Source organism: Epinephelus moara, chromosome 2, assembly GCF_006386435.1.
Source record: "Epinephelus moara isolate mb chromosome 2, YSFRI_EMoa_1.0, whole genome shotgun sequence".
NCBI lineage: Eukaryota > Metazoa > Chordata > Actinopteri > Perciformes > Serranidae > Epinephelus > Epinephelus moara.
In genome coordinates this window covers 34,298,414-34,322,173 of record NC_065507.1, presented here as the reverse complement: position 1 = coordinate 34,322,173, position 23,760 = coordinate 34,298,414, and the positions used below count along the sequence as shown (strand labels likewise).

At 41.0% G+C, this 23,760-nt stretch overlaps 1 protein-coding gene across 1 annotated transcript; it reads left to right on the top strand.

The window, feature by feature from the left end:
• The first annotated feature begins 4,252 nt into the window (after positions 1-4,252).
• Positions 4,253-23,526, top strand: zc3h4 (zinc finger CCCH-type containing 4). The gene is made up of 14 exons (XM_050061943.1): positions 4,253-4,559; positions 10,406-10,715; positions 10,849-10,956; positions 11,914-12,118; positions 12,535-12,689; positions 13,544-13,640; positions 13,823-13,959; positions 14,191-14,307; positions 15,292-15,403; positions 15,580-15,689; positions 15,963-16,429; positions 16,548-16,861; positions 17,014-17,256; positions 18,744-23,526. The coding sequence occupies exons 1-14, from the start codon at positions 4,480-4,482 to the stop codon at positions 20,432-20,434; spliced, it is 4,146 nt and encodes a 1,381-aa protein (XP_049917900.1). The 5' UTR covers positions 4,253-4,479; the 3' UTR covers positions 20,435-23,526.
• Positions 23,527-23,760: the final 234 nt, after the last annotated feature.

The following is a 23,760-nucleotide window of genomic DNA, read 5'->3' as shown; positions in this document are numbered from 1 at the left end:
GAGGAAGGTGGAGATGATGAGTATTTGGAGTATATCTGGCAGAGAGAGAGAGAGAGAGAGAGAGAGAGAGAGAGAGAGAGAGAGAGAGAGAGAGAGAGAGAGTGATGTGAAAGGAAAAAAAGTTTCGCAGTGGGAGGAAGATGTAATGACTTGAATGTCTACAATCCTCAAACCAAAAACATGTAAGTATCTGTGGATAATGGATAGATTCCATGTGAGATTGACAACCAGCAGAGGATCAGAGAGCATCTGGAAGATGCCATTCGCAAAGAGTGAACATGCTCTGAGTTTGGCCCAGGCCCAGGTGGCTTTTTGCCACAGAGGCATGCCAACTACATTCATGCAGAGCCACCGCACCTCGCTGAGGCCCAGCAGCTCACCACTGACATTAACAAGTAAGGCCAGGACACACTTGTATGAAAGGACAAGGCAACAAATGTTTTTAAAGGGATACAGTGAAAGTTTAATGGTGCCAAAGTAGACACACAGCTATATCGCCTGCCAGTTTACAAAGGCTATAATCAAAACATCTAGGAAAAATACAACAATCATTATGATAATGCATAATTTTAGCATGACAAAAAATGTAATGAGTGTAAGATAGCATGTACAACAAAATAATTAAAGTTTTCAAAACAGTAGCAGTAGAAAAAGAAGACTTAAAGGAGCAGTGTGTTGGATTCGTGAGATTTAGTGGAATCTAGCTGTGAGGACTACTGATTGCAACCAGCTGAAACTTCTCCCGTGTGCCAGGGGCAAACTCCCAGTTATGATTCCCTTCTCTGATCATTGCTCAGGAGGTCTGACGAGGAGCTGAATTATCCACAGAGGTCTCTTTCTCTCCAAAACAAATGCACCAAGTGATTTAAACTGATAAAAACACTGAATAAAGCAGTTTCACCTTAAAAAAAAAAGTTTTTCTGACACTGTTAAGCTCATTGCATACTGCTATCTATGGCGGCCCATGCAAAAAACATGGATGGCCCTATCCAGAGCAAGTGTTTGGTTTGTTCGTTGTAGGCTACTGTAGAGACATGCTGGACTCCATGGATGAGGAACCACTCCTTATGCAAATATAAACCGCTCATTCTAAGGTTACGAAAAAACAATGATTTTTATTTTCAGGGAATTATACACTAAAGAAAACATATTTATTATTTTATATTCCACTTCTGCCAGTATATCCCCCTATATCTTACACACTGAGCCTTCATTAGTATTACCTCAAAATGCACATATAGTACCTTCTATGTTTGTTCATGTCTGATTTAGATAGATTGTGTAGATGTCATGACTGACTTGAATAAACAACTGTGTTCCTGTTTCCTATCATGGTTCTTCCCATATTGGCTGATGTATTTTTTTCTAGTGATGTAACCATTTAGGACAAGTCTCTTTATCTCTGCACTCTCAGACTGCGTGAGGCAGCAGCTCAGTCAGAAAAGAAGCAGAAGCCTCTGCTTTGCTGCCAGCTACAGCTGTAGGAAGAGATCAAGTCCCAGTCTCTCAGTATTGACGGGGTCACCTGCGTGATTCACAGGGTATTTGTGCTTGATCTTCATTTCCGAGCCATCAGCAACAGGGTCTACATATGCCTCGTATTCTCGTATTGAAGTCCACTTCAAAATGTGTGAATCTATTTCTTTTGTATGGTTTATATAGCCCTTTACTTCCATTTATTCTAATTAAGTATCTATCTATCTATCTATCTATCTATCTATCTATGATCAGGAGCCAGTTTCAACAGTTTTAGTGTTTACAAAGTGGAGACTTACATGCCACTTAATTAGAATGGGTTGCATCACACAAGGTAGTTCTTAGGTTTGTTATGATTATATGATATTATAATATGCTGTGTTTAAGGTGTGTTTAAGCCCTAATTTATTATTTTGGGTGTTATTTATATTTTATTATACTTTGTGTCACTTTTAAAACTGACCCACTGTCAGCTGAAGAACCTCTAGCAAAGCTTTTTGTTTGTTGGTTTTGTTTGTTTTATCTAGTGGATGGCAATATGGGTTTTATAATGCCAGTAACTGATGCTGTAATTCTTGCATAGCATCAAATTACACCAGTGTGATGTAATACAGTGATAGCAGACAGCGACAAGGCTTGTATTCATCTATTCAGACTGTTTTTAATTTATGTTTTTTTTTTGGTTTGTTTTTTGCATTTGCAGTTATAAAAATACTTAGCACCTTCATCAACATCCTCTTTGATAAGTGTGTGTTACATTAACATGATACCAAAACAAGGAGCTGATTTATTTGCAAGTCTCTCATGCATATCCAATGGATAATACACAGTGCACACTGATTGGAAAAAAAGAAAAAAAATAAGATAAAAACTTCAACGTCAGATTTAGTAGTCTGAGTTGTTTATATTTGTTTATACATTTAGTAATTCTGAGATGAGACCTCTGGTTGAGTACAAATATTTTGCTGTGTCGTCTTGTATAGAAATATAGTGCCACTCAGTGGTTGAAGAAGTCCCTGAATAAAAGAAGCAATATCACAGTATAGAAATACTTTGCTACATGTTAAAGTCCTGAATTAGAGGTGTTCCTTAAGTAATAAGACAAAAAGTATTAGTATGAAAATATACTTGAAGGTTCTATCTAACTTTCAGAAAATCTTCGTCATTAATGACACAGGCAGCTATTAAGTGAACTGAAATCAGCATCCTGCTGACTGCACTCCGTAGGCACAAGCAAGCACCTGGGCCTTGCCAAAACAGTGACATGACATAGTCTTCTGCAGGACTAAGTGGGAGTTTCCATCTGAAAAACACTGAAAAGACCACAGATGGACACGCTGTTTAAAGAAGAGATTAAATGAAAAATGCCTTTTTTTTTAACCCTTTTAGATCACATCCCTGGTCAAATTGCACACCTATTTAACAATATAATAATATTTAACATAATACCCCCCCCCACCCAAAATCAATTTCTTCATATTCCTATATATAAATCCAATTGTGTTTTCTTCCTGTTCAACTGTATGGTGATTAAAGTAGTTAAAATATTTATTTATTTGCCATTCTTTTGTTAACTTCTGAAACTAAAAACAATTTTAGGCCATAAAAGAAAGGAATGATTTTTGTTTCTACCATTTTTTTTCCCCGTTAAAGGTTTTTTTGGGGGGGTTTTCCTTATCCGCTGTGAGGGTCAAAAGGACAGAGAGAAGTTGTATGCTCTAAAGCCCTCTGAGGCAAATTGTGATTTATGATATTGTTGAAGTTGAATTGAATTTGTAATTCTTATTTTACCATTGATTCTCTATTGTAATTGAACCCCCTTTGAAAGCCCCACCCTATTTTTCTTTCATTCTGAACACTGTGATGGGATGCCTAAAAAATGTATTCAGCAGGCAGAATTTGTAAAACTAAACTTGAAAACATTAGATGTCAATTGGTGATAACTGATATTTATTAACAAATGTTCAGAGACCTGCACTTGGTTTCTGAAAGGCAGGCGTCTGACTAATGCACATCATATACAGAACCAAAGCTCACAGTCCTTGCACTTTCCCATGAATAGTTGGGGTATTTTATTTTTTGGTTTATATAGGCTATATGACCTGTGAACAAGTGGGCAGTTTCTGCAATAATTACAATAGAGTGGCATGTTTTTTGACATGTGACTTTTTTGTAGGCTATTGTTTTGATATAATTTAGTATCACATAAGCATTGTGAATTCGATATATTTTTAACCAAGTTGTTTTTAAATATTTTTTCTGAATAGCTTTAGTAAACCAAACTAGATGTATCCCAACTTATTCCCGTATGAAGTAATTGATAGCTTGCAGATTTATACTTTAGTAGCTTCCCCAACACTGACTGTTCTGTTCCTGTTATAGGTTGTGAATGGTTTTGGAAATTTTATTACGGGTCCTTTTTACACATTCATGAGATGGACCCGCCCATTAATGCACTAGTAACGATAACTTCATGACATATAATAGTAGAGTCACAGGGGACCTTTTTTTTGACACTGAGAACCTTAGCTTTTAAATGTTTAAGTACATTTATCTAATTGTACTTCCGCTTGAGTAACATAAAGTAAACTGTAGTAGTTTAAATATTCTGTAATCACTATTTGCGCTGCAAGTGCACTTGCGAGTCAAACTCGGGGGCTCATTTTACCCTTTCATCCCCATTCGGTAATTTCCGTGAGAAGCGTACAAGAACGTCATTCGTCGTGATGTCATCCTCGGAGAAACCCACCCCCTTTCTCTTAGGAGGAGACGGTCGGCCATTTTAAGTTCATCAGTCGTCATTTCACATCGCTACTGTAGGACGGAGAGCGTCAGGACTCAATTTCATCATATTTCTCTTACAACTGTAGTGGAGAATTGCCTACTATGAACTGAAACTCTTCCTAAAATCAAAATCAAGTAGATCCTAGTGAAGTGACGCATAAGCCAGTAGTTTCCAGTGTCGAGTTCTAATTTTTTTGCACCTCAATGTAGCTAGAGGAAATGGCTGTGGAAAGCATGACTGTCCATCCAAACTCCCCAACTACCAACCACGAACACAACAGTCTCCTGACTGACGAAAGGTCGAGTAATTCTACAATCATATTTAAATGAAATTATTTTATTTGTCCTGTGCTTTTACACAAAAAGCCCGGGGTTTCTTTTTCTTTTTCTGTCAGAGGGATTAAACTCGCCTTTTCTGGAAAACGAGTGCAGAGGTAAAGAACGCCATGTTGACACGACACCGCCAACTGGGAGGCCAAATAGCACCTGGGATAACCTTAATTCCCGTGTTTTATTAACGTTACCACAATCAACGATCAATCGACTCAAGCCAACTTGTCTGAAGAAAAAAAGACGAGGTCGAAACAGCTGATTAATCATAATTCACCGCCATTGTAGCCAATGCAACGAGTAAAAAGCAACGGTTAACTCCTTACCCATTGTACTGAACTAATTTAACGCGACGTTAATTCAAATAATTGGCTGTGTAGTGACAATAACTAATGCCGCAGGTGCAAAAAATAATCCAAACGACTGTCTTCTGCTAACGATGGGCCTGTTTTCGTCGGGCTAACTTAGCAACATTAGCTTGTAGGCTAATGTTACCAACGAATACAATTGACATGAGAGCGCGGGTAAGCTAATGGCTAATGTTTTTGCTAATGGTAAATTCACATTGACGTTTGAAATGGTTACATCGTTAAATTAAATTCAGCGTTAGCCAATATTGTCGGACCAGCATGATCATTGTTAATCGATCAGTATGGGCTATTTAACTATTTAGTAATTCGTTCACATCTATTCGCTCAGTCGGAGTAAACGTGTTGCAAATTGAAAGCAACTTGTCGCTCATTTAGCTCTAACGTTACGCACTTAAAGTACTACTCGAGTCGTCGTCTTTTTACCTAAATAATTATCTTAAGAAAGCTTATTTCAGCTCCAGGTCACTCTTGGATGATTGGGATTTATTCCCCTCAAGTTTTAAAAGTTGGCTATCCTCAAAATATTGATTTTGAAAGGTAACGTTATCGACTTATGTTATCAGTTTTGTTGCTAACGATAGCTCTTAAACGCGTTTGTGCTGACCTGTGTCAAAGATATTTGTCTTAACATATCACTTTTATTCACAGTCGTGCCCACACTGACTCGTCCCAGACATCCACAAAAGTCCCCAAAACAATGTGTAAAACGTCTGCAAAGCATCCCAGAAGTGTTTCAAGTCAAACACAAACTTCACTTTTTCCACAGTCCCCAGTTGGCAAATGTGCTTTGTGTTTCTCAGCTGGCCCCATTTTATTTCCAAGTCCCACAGACCCCACTAGTGTCCCTAAAAGATTAGGGAAAAACCTTTTTCAATGGTTTTGAGTGCAAAATGTGAAGAAACCCTGACACAGTAAGTATTCCCCATTTTAATTATGGCCCTTTGCTTACATAATTAGTTAAGTTATGGACTCATTCACTGAGCTAATAATGTACCATAATGCATGGTAAATCCTTTAATTCAATCATCCTTAATAGACAAGATTAATCATGTGCTCTGTTGAACTTTCAGAACTTCTCACAGTTGTCTGCTAGTAGGGCATGTTCAGAGATGTTGTCATCAGTTTGGTGTAGTGTGAATGGATATAAATGGAAACTTGTTTGGCATAGTTTACATGGATGACATACTGCACAGACCTGGATTCAATTACACTCAGCTGTACATTGATAGTTGTGTGGGGTTAAATCAATAAATAGATAACAGATTTTCCTCTTGCAGGTCTGTTTAGTTTTTGTTGGTAGACTTATATTAACTAACACATTTACACTGACCTGTTAATTTCTTGGCGGGCATAGACAAGTCTGGATGGTGTTTGTTTGCATTGTAAGTTTTTCCTCAAACTGGAACATTGTTGGCAGCAGGTGATGTGTGTTGAGTATCTGGACAGGCCAGAGAGGCCATCGGCTTGGGCCTGTGGTAAATCCCAGCCACTCCCCATTCATAAAAACCTGTTTCCATAATACAGCGAAATCCCTGTGCTATTATAGAGAAACCCCCATTGTGTCAGAGGAGTTTTCCTTGTGATGGGTCTGTGTTCCTGACTCTGACAGGTTTCACTTAACAAGCCAACTTCATAGCACATGCCAGTAGTGAGGTAGAGAAGTGACTTGGTTGTTTAGATGAGGCTCCTGAGTTTGTGGTGGTTATATTAAAAGCTGGTAGCTGATGTAGGACAAGAAAAACCTTTGAGTTTAGAAAAATGTTTGAGGCCATAGATACGTACAAACGGTTTGAAGATTCAAAATTATATTACTTGAATTTATTTGTTTCAGTGAAAGGAGCAGTGTGTAAGATTTAGGGGGATTTAGTGACATCTAGCGCTGAGGATTGCAGAATGCAACCAGCTGAAACTTCTCCCAGTAAGAATTCCTTTAGTGTTCATTGTTCGGGAGGTTTTTACCATGAGCCGAATTATCTGCAGAGGTCTCTTTCTCTCCAAAACAAATAGACCCAGTGATTAAAACCAGTAAAACACTGGATTAAACAGTTTCACGAAACAAATCAGTGTTTCTCTGACGGTTATTGGCTTGTCGCAGACATAGGGCTTGTCCAGCACCTGCTAATGTGTGCTCACCTTTATTCTCTGATTACTTAAGATTTTGATGTTCAGGAGGAGCCGAATTATCAGCAGAGGTCTCTTCCTCTCCAAGGCAAACAAATTTTGTGTTTGAAACTGTAGCAATGCTGAATAAAGCAGTTACATGTTTAAAAAGAAAAATCTGTTGCTGTATACTACGGTGGCCCATGGGAAAATGCAAACAGCCCTATCAAGAGTCAGTGTTTGATTTGTCCATTCTGGGCTACTATAGAAACGTGGTGGTGCAATATGGCAAACTCTGTAGACGAGGATCTGTTTGCTATGCAGATATAAATGGCTCATTCTAATGTAACAAAAACGCAAGGATTCTTATTTTAAGGGGATTATACACTAAAGGAAACATAATGTTACATTTCTGTCAATATATCATCCAAAATCCTACACACTGGACCTCTTAATTATTTGGAGGAAAAATGCACAATCTGACACAGCTTTTGTATTGACCCAATATTGACTGAAAACGCTGCACAATCTGTATATATTCATATTTGTGGAGTAATTTTGTATTAAAAGACAGATGGAATATGGTAAAAGTAGCTGGAAAACTATTTTCAGGGAGAGCCTAGCGAGTTTTGGGTTTCATTTTGGGTTTTGTTCCAGAGCAAAATCAAATAAGCCTAAATGAAAAGACAGTTTTTGTCGCCATAGATTGTGTTGTATTACAAACAGCAGATAACAAGATGCTTTGCGTGAAGCAACTCTTAGGTATACCTGCTCTAAAAAAATACAGGTTTACCAAATTATTTGGATAACTTTGCTGCATTTAACCTGCCACTCCCTCAGATCTAGAGGAAGATGTTTTTGGGTCAGAGTTAACTAGATAGCGTAGTAGACTTACCTCTCGGAACAGGACCCCAGTACTTTTAGTCTCCAACTCATAATAGATTGTCTTAAATTAGAACCTCTATGAGGACATCCCTACAGTGTTCAGATATGATGATTGTCATGTTTACTTAGAATTTGTTTTCATTTTGTCCAAGAACATTAAGTAATGAGTAGCTGGAGACAAGTTTCTCTAAGGCTGTATAGTCATGGCTGTGTTGCTCGGCAGATGAACATTTTGTTGGTGAGGAAGAGCTGAAGTCCAGATTATTAAGGCTGTTTGTTGTGCTCTCCTCAGACAGCTGACATGCTGAGGATGTGGTGCAGTGTACACATACAGTGTAGCTGACATTTTGCCTCAAAGCACGTCAACTATACCACCTGCTGTGTCTTAGCACACTGTGTGCTCCTTGTAGAACAGAACCAGGCAGTATTAATGACAGTGAATCCTGTTCACATCACTCAGGCCTCAGGCCTCAGGCCTTACTCACAGCCTGCTGCATACAGCACTTGTCAGCCTGCTCTGGGTGTGGGCTTTTGTGTGATAGTCAGGGCCTAATTTTTCAAATAGAGAATGTAAAAAACTTTGTCTCTTGTTATTAAATTTAATCGCAACCTAGCCTGTGCCATATTTCATATTACATCTTTGCTAGTGAAACTGGCAGACAAAGCTATGACCAGTCTGACAATGTTAAGAATAAGTGTGGTAATGCTTAGATAGCTGGCCCCCTTTTTTTAGAAGATGGTGGCTGGTAGGGAGAGAAAACACAGTGCATGCTAATATTTATGTTTTGCATAAGTATTGCTACTTAAAAGATTTTCCCAAACTGGATATGTTACCTACATCTTTAATTGCTGTTGAGCTTGCTAAAACAACGCCCTCTCTTCCACCCTAACTCACCCACAGCCATCAGTCGCTGCAGGAACAGGCCTGCATGTGATCCATGTCAATTAGGATCTCATGGTTTTGCTCACATTGCCTCATGTGAGGGTCCTGCACAGGCAGTTAACCACCGTAACAGCACGTTAGTAATTCTTTGTCTGTTGCTTAATTATTATAGTAGTCCCCTCAGCCTTGACATTATGGTGGGGTTTGACCTTTTGCATGATGATTCACTGTTCACAGTATTCAAATCTGAAATTACATATGACTCGTAAGACCTGATGTAATGGCTTGTGCCGCAATTTTTTTTAAATCCATGTCTTTCATATGATGTGGTTTAATTCAGTTAGAAAGGTGTCAAACTGTTTTCTATGCATTTAACGCACATGAGGCAGCGGCATGTGTGCATCTTTTTGTGCCGTTAACCTCACATTGACTTATTATCGCGTGGCAGCTTGTTTGGCTGACGACATTGATAATCAGGTGTGCACAGTAGGTCAAACTGTTACTATCTATTATAATCACAATCCAGTGCATTTTCTGTTATTGTTCCTTATGTTGGACTGGATGTCTTTGCACAGTTTGTACTATAATATACTGTACATTCAGTATATGCAGAAAGTGGTACAGTCTTCATCTGGTTTATGTCTTGAGCGGTCAGTTTTAGGTGAGTCCCTCATTCTCTAGGTATTTTTATGAATACATTTTGAAGTGGATTCATATAGTGTTTTTTGTGGCAAAATGATTTACTAGCAGTTTAAAAAGGCAAACATCTGTGAGAACTAGAGCTGCTGTCTAAATACACCTTTCAGAGTCACAGTTGCTAAAAAAAACCACAGTCTTGGATAATATGCCCCCCTGATATAAATTACCAATCGCAGGTCAAAGTGTGTGTCAGGTCTTCTCTTTAGATACAAAATACACAGCCCTGTAGTGCTGTTTAGTAGATGAAATCTTCCACAGATTGCCCTTCAAGGGAGTGTCCACCCAAAAATCAGAAGTACATATTTTTCCTGTTACTCATAGTGCTATTTATCCGTCTAGATTGTTTTGGTGGGACTTGGTGATTGTTGGAGATATCAGCCGTAGAGATGTCTGCCTTCTCTTCAGTATAATGGAACTTGATGTCACTCGGCTTATGGTGCTTCAAGTGCCAAAGAAATACATTTGAAAATCTCAACAGCAATGTCTCCTTCCAGAAATCATGACCCAGTTAATCAAGATATTACACAGATCTTGTTGTGAGAAGTTTAATATATAGCCCAAATTATGCCTCAGGGTCCAATTTGATTTTACAAAAGTGGAAATAATGCAGGGGTGCTGGGTAAGTTATGAATCCTTAAACTATAGACCCAATGTCAACCTGAACTAACCTCTGCACTCGTTTCATCCACTACCTTTGAAACAAACCATTAAATGTTTGGTCTTGTGTTTTTCCTTTTTTCCCCCCCGTGATTTTATAAAATATTTATCATTTTTTAATTCATGTCCCAAAATTTAAGATGTGGCTGGAAGACTGAGCCACAGTCCATGACAAAGTTAGGTATGTAACCTCCTCGATGTGTGTTCTTTACACATACAGGCCAGAGGATGGAGAGCTGGAGGAGGGCGAGCTGGAAGATGATGGGGGGGATGTGGAGGAAGAGGAGATTGGTGGAGGTACGTCTGCAGCAGGTGGAGGAGGAGGTGGAGATGGCGGTGATGAAGCGGGCGGAGGAGGTGAGGCAGGAGGGGAAGCGGCCGGGGAGAGGCCTCGGCGAAGTAGGGAGCGCCACGCCAGCAGCGACTCAGATGATGAGAGATCCCACCGACGCAAGAGGAAGAGGAAGAAAGAGAGGGAGCGGGAGAGGGAGAAGAGGAGGTCCAAGAAAAAACGCAAATCTAAACACAAAGTGAGACAACTATAAAACTGAAACCACCCAGTCCCACCCAGTTATTTGCACACTTCTGTATTTATCAAAAATATTGTCATCTATTTATGTCTGCCACCTTCTGTTTGAATATCTCAATGTTTCGCTCTCTCAGCGTCATGCATCCTCTGATGATGACCACTCGGACTTCAGTGATGACTCTGACTACAGTCCCAGTGAGAAGAGGAAGTACAGAGAGTACAGTCCACAGTACCCCCCTGCAGTAAGTCTAAAGATCTAACCTCCCTCAACCTTGTGTTATAATCCTGATCAGTTTTTATGTTTCCACGCTGGTGACAGTTGTGGCCCAAGGCATCATTTTTTCGGGTTGTGCGATGTCCCATTTCCATGAACACAGTATTTTAAGAATGCCTTGAGGGAATTTCCTCAAATTTGGCACAGTTGTCCACTTGGACTCAAGGATGAACTGATTAGATTTTGGTGGCAAGGGCAAGATGTATTTTTCGGCCGAAATTTATGAAAAATTCTGGACTGATCTTCGTCCTGTTTTTATGTCAAGTGATTAACCAATTTTATCACAATAGAATACACCCTCAAACAATGAATCTTACAAATATCAGTGTATTACACAAAAATGGCAAGGACCCCATGAATGGTGTCTCATGAAGACCCATAACCCTCCTTGACCACAATTACAAGATTATCACAAAAAGACTTGAATCTATATTGCCTAAAATGATTAACCCAGACTAAACAGGTTTCTTTAAAAGGCAGATATGCTGCTGACAATGTATAGAGACTTATAAGTACAACAAATTATTTGAAAACCTGCCTGTGTCTTTAGATATGGAAAAGGATTTTTGACAAGGTTAATTGCAATTTCCAAAGATAACTCACCAAACGGTCCTAGATGCAAAACTTAACATGGAACATTTATGCATCTGTTTTGGAAATGAGATCTGCTGACAGATATCTGGAATAGGATTCATTCCTTCACTAAATTGATTTAAACCAATGTCTCTACTTATTAAATGATATGCCTGATTTTCAATTAGATAAAAAAAATTATTAATTACTTTAAAATATTTTGCAAAGAAATGCGAACTTCTTCTTTGGAAAAATAAATCACCTCCAACCTTTAAGCTGTCCTTAGATGAAATATCACCGTTTTTACCTTTTTTGTAAAGTAAAATCACCTAATGTGTTTAATCGTCTCTAGTCTCATGGGGGTTACGGCAGCTCAAAGAAGGGCGGCTACATGAAGATGGACAAGCAGAGCTATGGTGGCTACGATGACTTTGAAGATGACAACTTTGAGGGAGAAGAAGAGGAGGACATGGGAGATGAAGACTATGATGACTTCACCAAGGAGCTCAACCAGTACCGCAAGGCCAAGGAGGGAGGAGGCAGCCGCGGCGGACGAGGTGAGCCTGTGGCAGACGGGTCAAAGCTGTTGAACCATTTCTCACTAAGTCTGAAGACAGTGGATGAAGTATCCAAACTGGGATACACCAGATTGCAGATTGTATCTAAGGCCAGATGTTGAAGAAAGGTCCTTTGTCTTTACCAAAACTACATATATGAAAATGTGAAATAATTTATTTTAGCATTAAATTACAAATTTTAACTGACCTTAAGGAAATGTCCCAGTGTGTGACAAAAACAGAGCAGATTCACCATTGGCTTGCTGTTAACTCAGTATTCAGTTTCATTTGCACATTTGTCGACACAGAAAGGAACTTATTTGCCTAAAGTTTCTTATCAATTCAAATTCCACAGATAAGTTACTGCCTCCGTAGCCTCAGTAGCTGTTGTTTCATTTGTCTCTTTTACTCTGCAGGGGGCAAAGGTCGCATGAAAAACCAGAGAGGCCGTGGAGGAATGAGGGGAGGGAGGAGAGGAAGAGGAGGAAGCAGAGGAAGAGGAGGTCGAGGTGGAGGAGGAAAGATGGGAGGAGACAATGACGATGGAGACGGCTATGGAGAAGAAATGGAGGTGAGGTTTTGAATTCAGAATGACACCTATTGTGTATTTGCTTTGGTCACAGTCGGCACAGCTGTTTACATATATTTCATATAGAAACATTCCATCGAACAAAAAACACTTGGACCTGTCAGTTTCCTTCATTTTTTGTGAGAAAGTAGTTAATTCTGTGTTAGACAAACATGGAACGTCTGCAGTGACTGTAGAAATCAAGCCTGTTGGCAGTTTTGGGAAGAGTGATGGAATAATACACTGAATATCTATTAGACTTATCCTGATAAAAAAAAGTTAAAGATCCCGTCATCACCTAGTACTATTGCTGTGTTCTCATTTCCCAAACCAAACCAAAGTATTACCTTTTGGCATTGGCATTGCGCTGTGCACGTGCGCAATCGTCTCATTACAGGATGTGCAATGTCAAGTAACTCAAATGCATCATTTCATGCTGCTTTATACAAAAGGAAAACTCACACGGTTCTCTTTTTCCACTAAGCCCTCTGCTTTACATGACAAAGTCTGCCGACCTTTGTTACAGGAAGTGACTCTTCTGCTTGTGTCTCCAAAGAAAAGTACTGTAACCATGCGAATGCCGCAGACACAATGGAGCCCATGCTTTTCCGAAGCTATAGTAGTCAGCAGAAAGTGTTTACAATAGCTCAGGTTCCAGCATAACTACTGTGAAAAGGTCCATGTTTTGTGTTTGCTGCACAGAGGGAATATAGCATCTGTTCAATGCAATACACATAATATATAATTCAGGAAAATAAGATCCATTACTTTTTGTTAGCTGACATTGAAGTTCTGTTCTTTAAAGCCTTAAGTGACGGATGCCCATTAAGTGACACATTTTGAATCTGTATTCACAGTATGGAGATGATGACTATGACAACATGGGGGATGATGACTACGATGACTACTCAAAAGAACTCAATCAGTACAAGAAGTCTAAAGACAGAGGCAGAGGTGAGTTTACACCTCAGGTTGTGTGTGTGTGTGTGTGTGTGTGTGTGTGTGTGTGTTGAAGAAAATGTTCATTCAGTTCACCTCCCTTTAGAGCAAGCACAGGCTTACTCTGTGCCTGACAGTGTTAAATATCTATGTTGCCCAGAAATTCACTCTCACTCTGTCCTCAATTTCTAAACCAGGAGGTAGAGGTGGCCGCGGGAGAATGAGGGGTAAAGGAGGGCGGGGTATGATCAGAGGAGGAAGGGGTCGAAACCGAGGGAGAGGACGAGGCGACATGGGCAATGATGAGGACAACAACGGGGACATGGACAATGGGGTAAGGCTTTTGTAATTCTGCTATCAGACCAGCCCTTAGTGTCCTGATATTGTAATTGAAATCAAAGCTAATAATTCAAAGTATGTTAATGCAAATTGCCGCTTCACCTCAGTCTAGAGCCCCAGTGTCCCCAGCACAAATTCTTTTATTGTAGTTATTAGATTTGACGAATTAAATGATCTGAATCTTTCTCTTTCTGTGTTTGTGTCTTTTTGTGTCTATGTATTTTAGGATGGAGGTGTAGGAGGCGATGGACCAGGACCAGGGAGAAGAAATCAGAATGAGAAGCACCAGGATAAAAAAGGAAAGGCCATCTGCAAGTACTACATCGAGGGGAGATGCACCTGGGTGAGATTGCACAAATGTTTGCCGATACAGTTTGGACTGTGTAACAGGAAATTTTTCGATTTTGACACTTAAAATTTATTTTATTTTATTTTTTTTTTAAAGTTTTCTGGCTGCTTTTCAATGTCTATCTTCTGGAAATAAGTTTTTGTTCATGTTCTTTATTCATTTCAGTTGCTTTTCTGAAGTGCCTATGCTCAAAAGAAATTCATGGTCAATTTAGAAAATGTTTAGTTAGTTACGTCACAAAAATCTTTTGGGCAAGTTAAAAATTCTGTTCTTTAAAGTTTGGACACGTACATTTTTTTATATTTGTTGTGATACCTCAAATGCAAATACAGATTCTTAAAAAAAAGGCTTAGTTTTAACGTTGTTTGCAACCCAGTTTTAGTCAGCATATCAAAACAGCTACAAATGGCTCCAGGATCCACCATGGTCTAATGCACTGGATCCCAACTTGGGGGGCAAGTCCAAGGCCTTCTTGATTTTAAGGGGTGTGAGGAAGCTTTAAAAAAATATACAATAGACCTGTATCTCAGCATTTTGAAGAAAACTAAATGAAATTGTTTGTTAATTTTACATTTTCCAGTTGCTCTGTACTGTTACTGCTATGCATTAAATATTATATGGAATATCCATAAAATATGACACCTAAGGGTTTTCAGTTTACCCAGTGGTAGAAAACGGGTCCTTAAAGGAAAAATGTAGGGAACCAGTGGTCTAACACATGGTTAAACTCAAATGCTTTGGAAACATGGCACCAGTGAACTGTAACAAGTAGGCTGATCACAACGCTGATAAAACACCTGGAGGCAACATTCTACATTTAATGAGAGCAACAAAACACTATAATGAAGCATGAAGTAAAATAGTTGACATTTTGTTGATTGTTTTATTCTTTCTGGTCTATAAGTTATCTAAAGGCAGTTCTCACAAACATGTCAGTCTTGAGACACAGGTTTCATTATGACCCTTTCCACTCACCAGGGGGAGCACTGCAACTTCAGCCATGACATTGAGCTGCCCAAGAAGAAGGAGCTGTGCAAATTCTATATTACTGGATTTTGTGCCCGAGCCGACCACTGTCCCTACATGCATGATATCCTTCACTACTGACCACACTGAGAGACACTCTATTTGTACAGTTTCATCAGCCAAATTCCAGGAGACTGAAAATGTGATAGGTTTGCACTAATTTCAGAGAATGGAGTCACTCTCAATTTTCTGTTTGTTTTTTTTTTCTCTATGAGTGTTCTTCCTTGACTCAAATGTTACGTGAATTTCCCTGTAAGCTGTTTCACACCACAGGGAACTGTGTCAACGGCGACGAATGCATGTTCTCCCATGATGCCCTCAGTGATGACACCCAGGACCTGCTCAATAAGGTAAGGTCCTCTAACACTGATCCCATTCTCTCAGCTACCTGTTTAGCTCTAGCTGTTAACTCTGTAACTCTGTCTTTCAAAGGTCTGAAAAATGTTTTCTGTGAGTTTTGGACGAATGTTCAGATTCTCTAAAAATTTTAAAAGTAATAAGGTAATTTTTTTTAAATTATACAACTTGCTGGGCGAAATTGTTTACTAACAGAAACTATTTGGATTTTGTAAATGCCTTGAGAAAATATTTCAGATATTAAGTCATTGGTTGATGTTTTCTAGATGCTGGCAGAGGATGCAGAGGCTGGAGCTGAGGATGAGAAGGAGGTGGAGGAGCTGAAGAAGCAGGGGATCAACCCTCTCCCTAAACCTCCTCCTGGAGTTGGCCTCCTCCCTACCCCCCCTCGGCCTGTTCCTGTAGACACCAACACAGGGCCTGGGGATTTCACAGGGCCAGTGGCAAGTGACTTTGGGGGTCTTCCTGGACCTAACCAGGGACCCATTGTTAGCAAAGGTCCCCCAGGACCAGGGCCTATTCCTGGGCCTAACCCCTGTGCTGGTCCCCCTGTCCATGGCCCTGACGGAAGTCCCTTCCAAGGTGGGCCCCCAAATCCCAGTGTACCTCCTCCCCACATGGGCCCTCCACCTCCTTGTGGTGGAGGGGGAGGTGGCGCAGGGAAGAAGATCCCCTCATTGTTTGAGATTAAAGTTCAGCCAACGGGACAGCTGGCTCAGAAACTGGCTGTCAGGTAAGAAATCAGAAAACAAACTTAAAGAATAAAACAGAAACTCTTCCTCCTTTCTCCCTGAATGTCTCTTTGATTTCCAGTCTGTTAATCCTAACTCCTACTCTTCCTCCTCCATCAGGGGCCAAACTCCCAGCAGCACCCAGGGTCAGCCTGCAGCACCTGGAACCCAAGGGGCCCCTGGTGCCCCTCCTCCGTGCTTCCCTGCTCCCCCAGGCATGATGCCCCCTGACATGCAGAACATGGGCCCCAACCTTGGGATGAACCCCAACATGGGTCCAGGCGGACCGCCCATGATGGGAGGATTTGTATCTGGTGACGGTCCTCCACATGGAAGTGCTATGCCTCCAGGTCCGCCTCCAGGTGGAGGAAACTTCTTCAACAACTTCTTCAATCAGCAGGATGGTATGCAGATGGAGGGAGTGGTGCAAGAAGGTGAGAGTGACTGTCAATAATCAACCTGAATGATTTAAGACTGAAAGAATAAGTACCAACTTAGATTTGGATCAGTGAGTTGATTGATACACAGTATTCTTTAGGTTGACAGTTGCAAGGTTTTTTTTTTAACACTTGCTTTTCCATCTCAGGTGACAGCTACCAGGGTTTTGCTGGCATGGATGAGAGAGGAGGGAATGTTGGGAATCAGTCAGGTGGCCAAGAAGGCTCTGCTAATGGAGCATCAGTCAATCAGGGAGGGATGTCTGTGCCTGACTTCCTCCCTCCAGCGCAGCGCGTCCTGTTCATGAGGATCCAACAGAAGCAGCAAGAAGAAGAGGAGAGAGCTCGTAGGATGGCCGAGGGAGGAGCAGAGAAGAGCAGAGACACAGAAGGTAGAGGAAAAAACATCTGCACCTGTTTGTGTATAAATCAATAATTCCTTTATAATAGTGAGTTGTAGTCCTCCTTTGCATAATCTTTTTGTCATTTCACTTGAAAATGTCCTTCTTCATAGCCCCTCCTTATGGCTAAAACACTGTACATTTAGAGAGAGCCTTCAAGAAAGGTTGTCTAAAAATAGAAAAATAGACCTCTGTTGACACAATCAGGCTCAATCCCAATACACTACTTGCCCCTCAAGGGTTACGGGTGTTTAAGGGGTACGGTGTCACGATTATTGTTTGGATAGAGGGGTAGGTCGAAGTGTTAGGGCTACACGGCCCTCCAAACAGGGGTTTTTCAGAGGCACATGCTAAACCAAATGTAATGAAAAATTATCAGCAAGATGGCTGTATAATAGTAAACCCACTGTATTTACTTTGTTAGTAGAGGTTTAGAAATTACGACCATCGTTTAACTTAGTTTTATGTCATTTCAATGTATTATGGTCCTTTTCTGTATAACAACCATTATAAAAGAAATTGTTAGTGTGTCTATGTCTCCATAGTTAACTAGATAGCTAGCTAACATTACATTGTCATTGCTGATTTGTGCATGACAGACACGTTTTGACATATATGTCTATGTGGCATTACCCCCTTTTAAGGCATATGATGCACAAATTTAACTTAAGTCCAGCAGCAGAGTTGCTGTACTTGTTACTACTCCTCTAATATCAGTGCAGACTGGCAAGGTAGGAGCACAGGTTGCTAAAGGGTTTCCTACAGAGCACCGATAGTGGCCTGGTAATGAAGCAGCGTTCTTTTTTATATGATGGCTTGTTTGATCGATTGAAATGGTGAAGCTTTAATTGTGAACCAATCGTGAAGATCCATGCTTTTCTTTCTCCAGATAAATGGCAAATGTCATTTTGATAATACGATTATTCTTATAGTCATGTCTCTTCCTGTAAACGGCATCAATGAAGATGACGATACTGATGACGTGTCATTGTCTTGAAGGGTTTTCCCATTGCGTAGGGGAAGATTTTAACCTCTAGTCTTTGTAACTCTGTTCCGTGGGGCAAAAGGGTTCGCAAAAACAAGGGGTAGGGGCAAAAATAAGAAATGGGATTTGGCCTTGGTGTCAGTAGTTACAGACCAACTTTCATACCATTTTGATGGTCATTGTTGTCTTTTGGTAATTCATTGGCCTAGTTCACAGTAATAATGCGCATATTTGGCAGTTAATAGAATAAACAGCATAATAAATGTTTCACTGCTGTGACTATCAGAAGTTTCCACAATGTAAAAGTGATACCATTTAAAAGTTTTACTCTGACTCCTTTCCCAGTTTCCCAGCAGTCGTCAGAAACCTCAGATATGTTGCCTTTAAAGAGGCTTAATTAATTTGGTGTAAAATACATCAAATTGGGTTTTTGTTTCACTTAAACTATGACTTCTAGAGCTAACACCTAAACATGTCTGTCCTTCTTTCTTAGGTGACTCAGGGAACTGGTACTCCAGTGAGGATGAGGATGGTGGTGGTAGCGTCACCTCCATCTTAAAGACACTCCGTCAGCAGACCCAGGTTCCTCAAAAATCTGATGGCCCCCCGAGCGATCCTCGCCTTCAGAAGGCCTCTCCCGCCAATGCTCCAGCTCGGCCAGCAGACCCCCGCTTGGCACGGGACCCACGCCTAGCACGTGCTACAGATTCGGCCCAAATCTCGGACTCCACCCACTCCTTACCAACTATATCCTCCTCTGGACCGCCTGCAGACCCCAGGTTAGCCCGGCTAGCTGCTGCTGTCTCAGCGGGATCCACCTCCCATTTGCCTCCTGCTCCTAAACAAGAGACGCCTCTGGTCTACAAGCCCCCGCCGCTTACAACCCCGGCAGCAGAGGAGGAGGAAACAGAGCGGGTTTTACGGGACAAGCCGGTGCCAGTTCCCCTGGACCCGCTCATGGGTATGGCTCTGAGAGACCCACGAACACAGCTGCAGCAGTTCAGCCACATCAAGAAGGATATTGTTCTCCACATGCCGGCCTTTGCCAAAACCATCACCTGGTCGCCTGAGGATCTCCTTCCGCTCCCTATCCCCAAGCAGGACCTCCTTCCACTCCCACCAGGAATCCCTCCTGTCTCCTCCATAGACCCACGTCTGTCCCGCACTCAGCAGCCTCTCCAAACGTCGCTCTCTCACTCACAGCCTCCTCCTGTTCAGCCTCCCCCCTCCTTGGACCCTCCTGCTCCTTCCTCATCCACCTCCTCCCTCCCTGACTTTGAGCTGCTGTCTCGTATCCTGAAAACTGTCAATTCCAGCCCGTCCCAGACTCCTTCCCCACCTCTCTTACCGCCACCTATTGCCCCTATGTCGCTGCTGGGTCCACCTCCCTCCATGCCTCCGCCACCTGCAGAAAAGCCTGTTGACCCTCGTGTGTCTCGTAAAGGACCCACAGACCCCCGTCTCCAGCCTCAGAAGTCAGCACTGAAGCAACCATCAGACCCTGTGCCTCCCCCTGTCTCCTCTACCTCTCCAGCACCAACATCTAGCTCGTCCCCCCCTACCATTGCCCCCTACGACCCAAGGTTGCTCTCCTCAGGTGGGGCAGGCCGTGGTGTGGGAGCCGGGGCACCAGGGGGAGCCAGTGTGCTGAGCAGCATTAGTCTGTATGATCCCCGGACTAACAAACCAGGCAGCCCTGGTACGAGCAGTGGCGCTAACAACTCCCCCAACTCAGCCAGCACAGAGTCCAAACCCAGTGACCCCCCAGCAAGTAAACCTAAATCCAAGGAACCCCTTTTTGTTCGGAAATCTGCACTGGACCAACCAGAGCCAGAGAAAAGTGGAGAGCAAGGAACCGACCGATACAACAGCTATAACAGGCCCCGGCCCAAGCCTGCACCTTCGCCTAACTCCACGGCCCAGGGAGGGTCTGCTGCAGCCGCTGCTGGGGGTCAGGGTGCTCCTGGAGCTGCTGGGGATCAGGGGCCCACAGGTGTCCACAATCTCCCAGTGTCCTCTTTATTTGGTGTGGTGAAGCAGGTGGCCAAGACCGGTGGGACGGGAAGCCCCTTTGGAGGCAACAGCCCTGTACAGTCTGACCAGGCAACCACAGAGCAGGACAACGCCTCGCTGAAGGACGTTTTTAAAGGCTTTGACCCCACGGCCTCACCCTTCTGCCAGTGACACCCCCTCCCGCCACCATTGAACCCTAAAGTCCATCATGTGGTTGGCCAATGGTTTGTTTTACCATCTTTTGGACACTGAATATATCAGTGAAAAGGAGAATGAAAAGTGCACTGAGGCAACTGCCTGTGAGACTGGTTCAGACGACAAAACTTCAGTGAACAAACTTACGTCACATGACATATTTTCACACACTCACTCAAACACACACTTTATCACAGTGTTGTTGCAGATACAGATTCTATTAAAGACTCTGGGGTTATGGGAAGGGTTTAAAGTTAAATCTCTAAATCTCTATTTTAAACAAACTTATTGATGTATAAATAAATGTATTCTCTTCATCTCAGTGCTTAATGAAAACAGTTATTCAGACAGCAGCAAAAACACATTTATATGGAATGAACGTTTTAGCTTTCACATCTTTTTTCATCATCCTCCTCTTCATTTCCAAAATGTTCTCCTCACCTTCAAACTGGTTGATGCGCTTGTCTATATTTTTGGGGCTATCAAAATTGGCAGCAGATAAAAAAAGATGGGATAGATCTCAGTTATTTCCAAACTAAATATTTTTCATTTGTGGTGTTTTTGTGACTAAATGAACAGCACTGAGGCAACACTTTGGCCTTTTAGAAACTAATGACCCTCGATGTCACTTCTTTTGCACATCTTTAATCCCTGTGCAAACTTTTAAGTTTTGTCAAAAATGATGACTCCCCATGTCACATTTGCTGCAGACTGCAAATACCTGAACTTAAATCTATATTCTGCTTTTTTTTTAGTATTTATTTTTCTACTTCTTTGCACTGTCAGTTTGTCTTCTAAAGGCTGTATTAAAGTTTTTAATGTCTGTAGCCTCTAGCTGTTCAAATACTGTCATTTTAGGTATTTAGCTCTTACCCTATCAAGGTAACTTTGCTGGTACAGGAAGTGACGTGATCTTTCAGTACTCTCTAACCACTACGCCACTGTTGTTCCTTTTTGCTCAGTTTTACCCTTTAGCAGTCCTGTTGCTCATGTGTCGTGAACATTTTTGTTTCTTCTTTCTGTAAAAATTGAGAGTCTACAGTTCATGAAAAGCAGCTTCTGTAGCTTTAAAAGAATACTTCACCTGCAAAATAACCACTTTATCAATGACTCACCGTGTGTTACCTTGAATTTATGAAGAAAATGTTTTTCTTCTTTTCTTCTGTCTCCACGGTAAACAAAGACCGTTATTGATGAATTGAAGTAAACAGGGACCACGTGTAACAACAACAGGACTATATCAGAACATCCATTTACAAACTCTTACACAGTCCATGCAGTATAATTCAAGTCTCACTTATGCAATTGTATGCTCAGTATTTTACAAGCACATGCAGCTTTGCTAAAGCATTATGATTTCAAACACGTCAGTACAAACAGTCATGCACGGCTGAGTAGGGAGTTACTCATAGGGTTAAGTGTTTTAAATCATACAGCGAAACTGCATGTGTTTGGGAAGCACTGATCATACAACTGTATAAATGAGACTTGGAATATACTGTACGAGTTGTGTGAGAGTTTGTAAACAAATGTTTTGGTATAGTTTTACTGTTGTTGAAGGTAGCCCGTTTATTTCAATTGATGAAAAATGTTTTTTGGTTTCTCCTTTTACTGTGGAGGCATGGAGAAAAACAAACTTTTCTCACTTATTCAAATCATCATGTGGTGAGTAATTGTTTTACAAATTATCATTTTGTGGGTGAAGTTTTCTTTTAAGAGCGAGGAGATGGAAAAGAGACCTTGCTGGTCAACAGATGACAAACGCATCTCTCTCCAGTGGCAGATTTTAGCTAGATGATGGTCAGCCATAGTAAGTAGCAGGGAAAATTAAACAAATTTGCGTTTTTTTCTCTGCTGAAAGGATGATTTAATCAAACGTTCAACCTGTAAATAATCAGCCTCAGTTATTTTTTCACATTAACAAGATGAGCACACTTTGATTCACTGATTGAGACTTCGCAATCTAGCCTTTAGCTTTTTTGTTTTTATTAAGTGTTGTGTTAAGAATGGACAGGACTGCAGATTTCTGAGAGTGGTCAGTGGAATAGAATAATTTGCAGCCTCACAGCATCAATTTAAGCTGTTGGCTTTCTACGTTGCTGACAGTGTGACAATCATAAAATAGACTTGGACCTAAAATTAAATTAATGCATGAATCTTGCATTGATCTTTGCAGGTTCTCCCTCTGCTGTCAGTCTGAGCTCTGAATAAAGAGACCCATGTTGTTTAAATGTCACATTTTAACATGACCGGTGTTAAAAAAAAAACAACAACACACAGACTGAACATGGTGTTTCTCTCTCGGGCTTGCAGCTAAAGAAGCGCACACTTCTTGGTGGAAATGTACATTTGGGATGGATTGACAGTTTGGATGAGTGTTAAGAACTTTTCTTCAGAACCTTCCTTCATACTTTGTTTTTTTGATTTTCTACCCCTTAATATAAACGGTTGAAGTCAGAAGTCAAGTGCAGCATCTGAATCAGTTGAGGATAAGGAGTTGCTACTGTTTTGCCTGATTTCATTGTTAATCTTCAAGCGTGGGGTCACTGTCAAGGAGCTTTTCAAAGTTTCTAAAAGGTGTCAGGATTGTCATTGACCGTCTTGTGTATAAATGTTGATCATTTTAATTTATTTTTTTTTTATACTTGGGTAAATGTACTTCCTCACTCGACATTTTTTGAACAGAATAATTTTATATGTCAGGAATATGTGATTGCCGCACACCTCAGTGGGACATAGGCAGCCTGTAATACAGTGAAAGGAGAAAGAGGTATTTTTTTATTTGGTTTTGTGTGTAAAGATTCAAACTAAAAACAGATCCACTATTGCTCCCTCCTGTCAGGCCATGAACAAGCCTGTTAGGAGGCCGAGTGTCAGCCATAATAAGCGTGAAAGTTATTGTTGATTTGTTCTTTCCTTATGGCTTTGTTGTTTTGTAAGATTTTTTTCTTGCTCTGTACATTTGACCAGTATCCTGTCTTTGGAGGAGTGGAGTTTTCTAACTGTACACTGTAGGTGAGGTTGTTAAAGTATTTAAATAAAGTTGATACGTGATCAACCAGTTAAAACTCTATTTTCCGTATTTTTATTACTTGAGTTGATTCTTTTGACCAGTTTATATTTACAAAGCCATTTAAAAGCCAATCAAAAAGGATAGACATGGTCTCTCCTCTGGTGTCATCCTCAAACTAAACATCCCATTTTTCCCTAATTGCAGACAGAATTTAAGAAGTTGTTTCTATCTTTAATCTGTTTATCCATTCTCATCCATTTATTTACTGCCAGGTTGCGGGGGCACCAGG